General features: G+C 37.4%; 1 protein-coding gene across 1 annotated transcript in view; it reads right to left on the reverse strand.

The window, feature by feature from the left end:
• DCBLD2 (discoidin, CUB and LCCL domain containing 2) overlaps nt 1-2807 on the reverse strand; it is a gene marked incomplete at its 5' end in the record, with an annotated part of 98962 nt that overhangs the window by 17461 nt on the left and 78694 nt on the right. The window contains 3 exons of the mRNA XM_025213832.1: nt 96-189; nt 1573-1707; nt 2169-2316. Of these exons, the coding sequence (XP_025069617.1) occupies nt 96-189; nt 1573-1707; nt 2169-2316 (377 nt within the window). The remainder of the gene's footprint in view (nt 1-95; nt 190-1572; nt 1708-2168; nt 2317-2807) is intronic.

Consider the following 2807-nt stretch of genomic DNA (forward strand, 5'->3'; position numbering starts at 1 on the left):
CATCCTTTCCTGCCAATGGCAGGGGATCAGACTTGATGATCTGCTCCGGTCCCTTCAGACCCTACCTTCTGTGAAACTATGAAACATTCATTTACCGGTTCCTCCAGTGCCATGCACACACCAAAATCAGAATCAGAGTAGTGAAGATCATCACCAACACTGGAACCAGAACTGCTGCCAATGCAACATCTGAAATGCATTAAGCAAAAGTGGTGTAAAAGAGAGCAATTTATTATGCATCAAGTGTTATTTTGCAAGTTCTTTGGGGAACGTGTAATTTTCTATCTGTATGGTACTTGGCACCCGGGGATTTTGTTGGCCTATGGGTGCTCCCACAGAGTAAATATCAAATTGGTTGTATGTAGATATGTGGGGATGCTGCTCCAATACACTGTAATTATAGTGCATCAGAGCATACTCAATTAATCAAGTCTGATGGAGTGTGCTAATTAGTGCGCTCCAGCAGCATCCGTGTCTCATGTATCCAGTGTCCTCATGCTTCAAAATGGTGGCAGGAGAGCTTTAACTAAAGCTTGTCAAACAAGCTTTAGTTAAAGCACACCCGCCGCCATTTTGAAGCCTGAGACGCTGAATACATGAGACACTGTGGGAACTTTAATTAGAACAGCTCTTGGAACCATGCTAATTAAAGCACCCCCAGCCATGGAGCACATGGAAAGATGCCAATAGTGACTAATCTAGCACTCAGAAATTCTTTCATATATTCTTTCACGCACATATGCATGCATGCACAAGTAGGAATTTTTCCCAAGTTGCCAAATATGAGTCAGAAACTTGAAAAAACAAACAAACAAGCAAAAAACCCAGAATGAAATATGGCTGAATATCAACCTAATAAAAACTGAACAGCATAGGAATAGGTATCTGCATAGGTCTGAACTTCCCACAATACAAGTCATACCTTTAAATCAGTTATGTTAGGCACTTGTTTATGATTATTTGGCATATGTCTACCCTCTATCAATGTTTGAACTTATACTACTGCTGACTTTGATACTATTTTTTTTTTTATTAAATCAAAGTTGTTAGCCCAGGTTACATTTTCTCGCCAAGCTTCAAGCCGGCATGACTGCTTCATGGAAGAAATTAATGTTAAAAAGTTTCAAAAGATCAGTTTGACACATGTACAAATGGTCAAAACTCAGTAAGAGATTGATTACTTTTTGATGAACCCTGATTGGGAGTTCAAATTTGAGATTTCTTATAACAAGAACCAGTAGCACATAATTAAAAGGGTGCATCTAATTTCAGGATTCTATGTCTTGAAATTTATAACTGCAGAAGAAACTGAATTTGCATGCACTTATTTAATTGCTAAAGGTAAGTATACATGAGCATGGATTATATGCATCTCAAATGCAGTAATAAATATTTAAAAGAAAGAAATGAGTTTGTAGAATTTTAGTGTTTAAATTGGAGAACAAATATTCACAGTACCAAAAATGGAGAAAGTACATGCAAATTAATGCCTTTTAAATAAACTATGTTAACTAAGTCATATGCTATCAGAGTTCTAAAACACTGCTACTGCAGCTGTTTGAATGCTGGTACCTTTGGTTACACTTGGAGTCACAGTGGTGTTTTTGATTTCAGGAATGAAGGTTGTTTTATCAGTCTGCAGAGAAAAGTCATTGCTGGTCTGTGGTGGCGGTGGCGGTGGTGCCATTGTAAGTTTTGGGGACCGACCTTTGTAATAAAAATTAAGAAGAAAAAGTGTACCCAGTCATAGCATTAGTGTAAGTTTAACAAGCTCTCTTGGCATGAAGAGAAAGCATAGCTAGTTTGCTATATGCCTCTTGTTCAATCAGAAAAAAAACCATGTGCCTATGATTAAACAAGCAAATTACTAGTGTTGCAAGTAACAATTGTGTTTATCTTTATCACAGGGTAGCTAAAACGTATTTTTTTCCTAGGTGGAAAAGTCTCAGGCCACTCTGCAGCTAAAATAATTTGTCCAATAGACGTTTCAGATCTAAAAAGATTTTTTGCCCCTCCTCAAAATGACTGTTTCTGGAAAGAAACATTTAGAGATTTTCTTTCTGAAAAGAGTTGAGTGTTCACATGCCTTCAGCCCCGCCCCCCCCGCCCCCCCCATCAGCGTTACACAGACATCATCTTTTACAGCTGAGGCATTTTATTTGACTTACCTATAGTAAATTGACATCCTAGCAGTTCCACTTTCATTGCAATTTTCTGGTGCCACTTTAAGGGGTTAATTCTAATAAAGCGTGCAATAATGGGCAAGATGAAGTTATTACGAACTTCATGATAATATTCAGTGTTTCCTTGAAATACCTAGAAAAAGAGGAAAAAAGACATTCAAACTATTAGCTCCTGCAGTGTATGTTCTACCAATTCTATGCTAATCAGGGCCTATTTGACTAAATAAGCTGTACAAAGTATTGTGTAATATATCATTTGCTTCCCTGAAAAGTGCTGTTGACCAGGTTTGGAAAGAGAGAAAATTTCAGAGAAATATGAACAAAAACATCTTACTTCAAACGTAGAGAAATAGAAACTTTAATATGTTCGATTATATTTTCACCACCTAAATCTCAAAATAAAAACTGCCAAGCATCTTAAGATTATTCTATTGACATCTTACATATACAACCTATTTAAAAATTCACTCCTAATAGTGCTGATAAATTATTCTGCATTTCACAGATATCAGTCCTTTATTGCAGACTGGCAACTTTTGCTGCCACAGGTCTGAGTTTGGCCTCCTGCTGTGGGCTGCAATTCCTATCTCTACTCCCTAGCACCTAAGTTACCTGTACTTACCC

This window comes from Alligator sinensis, unplaced genomic scaffold (genome assembly GCF_000455745.1).
Source record: "Alligator sinensis unplaced genomic scaffold, ASM45574v1 scaffold622_1, whole genome shotgun sequence".
NCBI lineage: Eukaryota > Metazoa > Chordata > Crocodylia > Alligatoridae > Alligator > Alligator sinensis.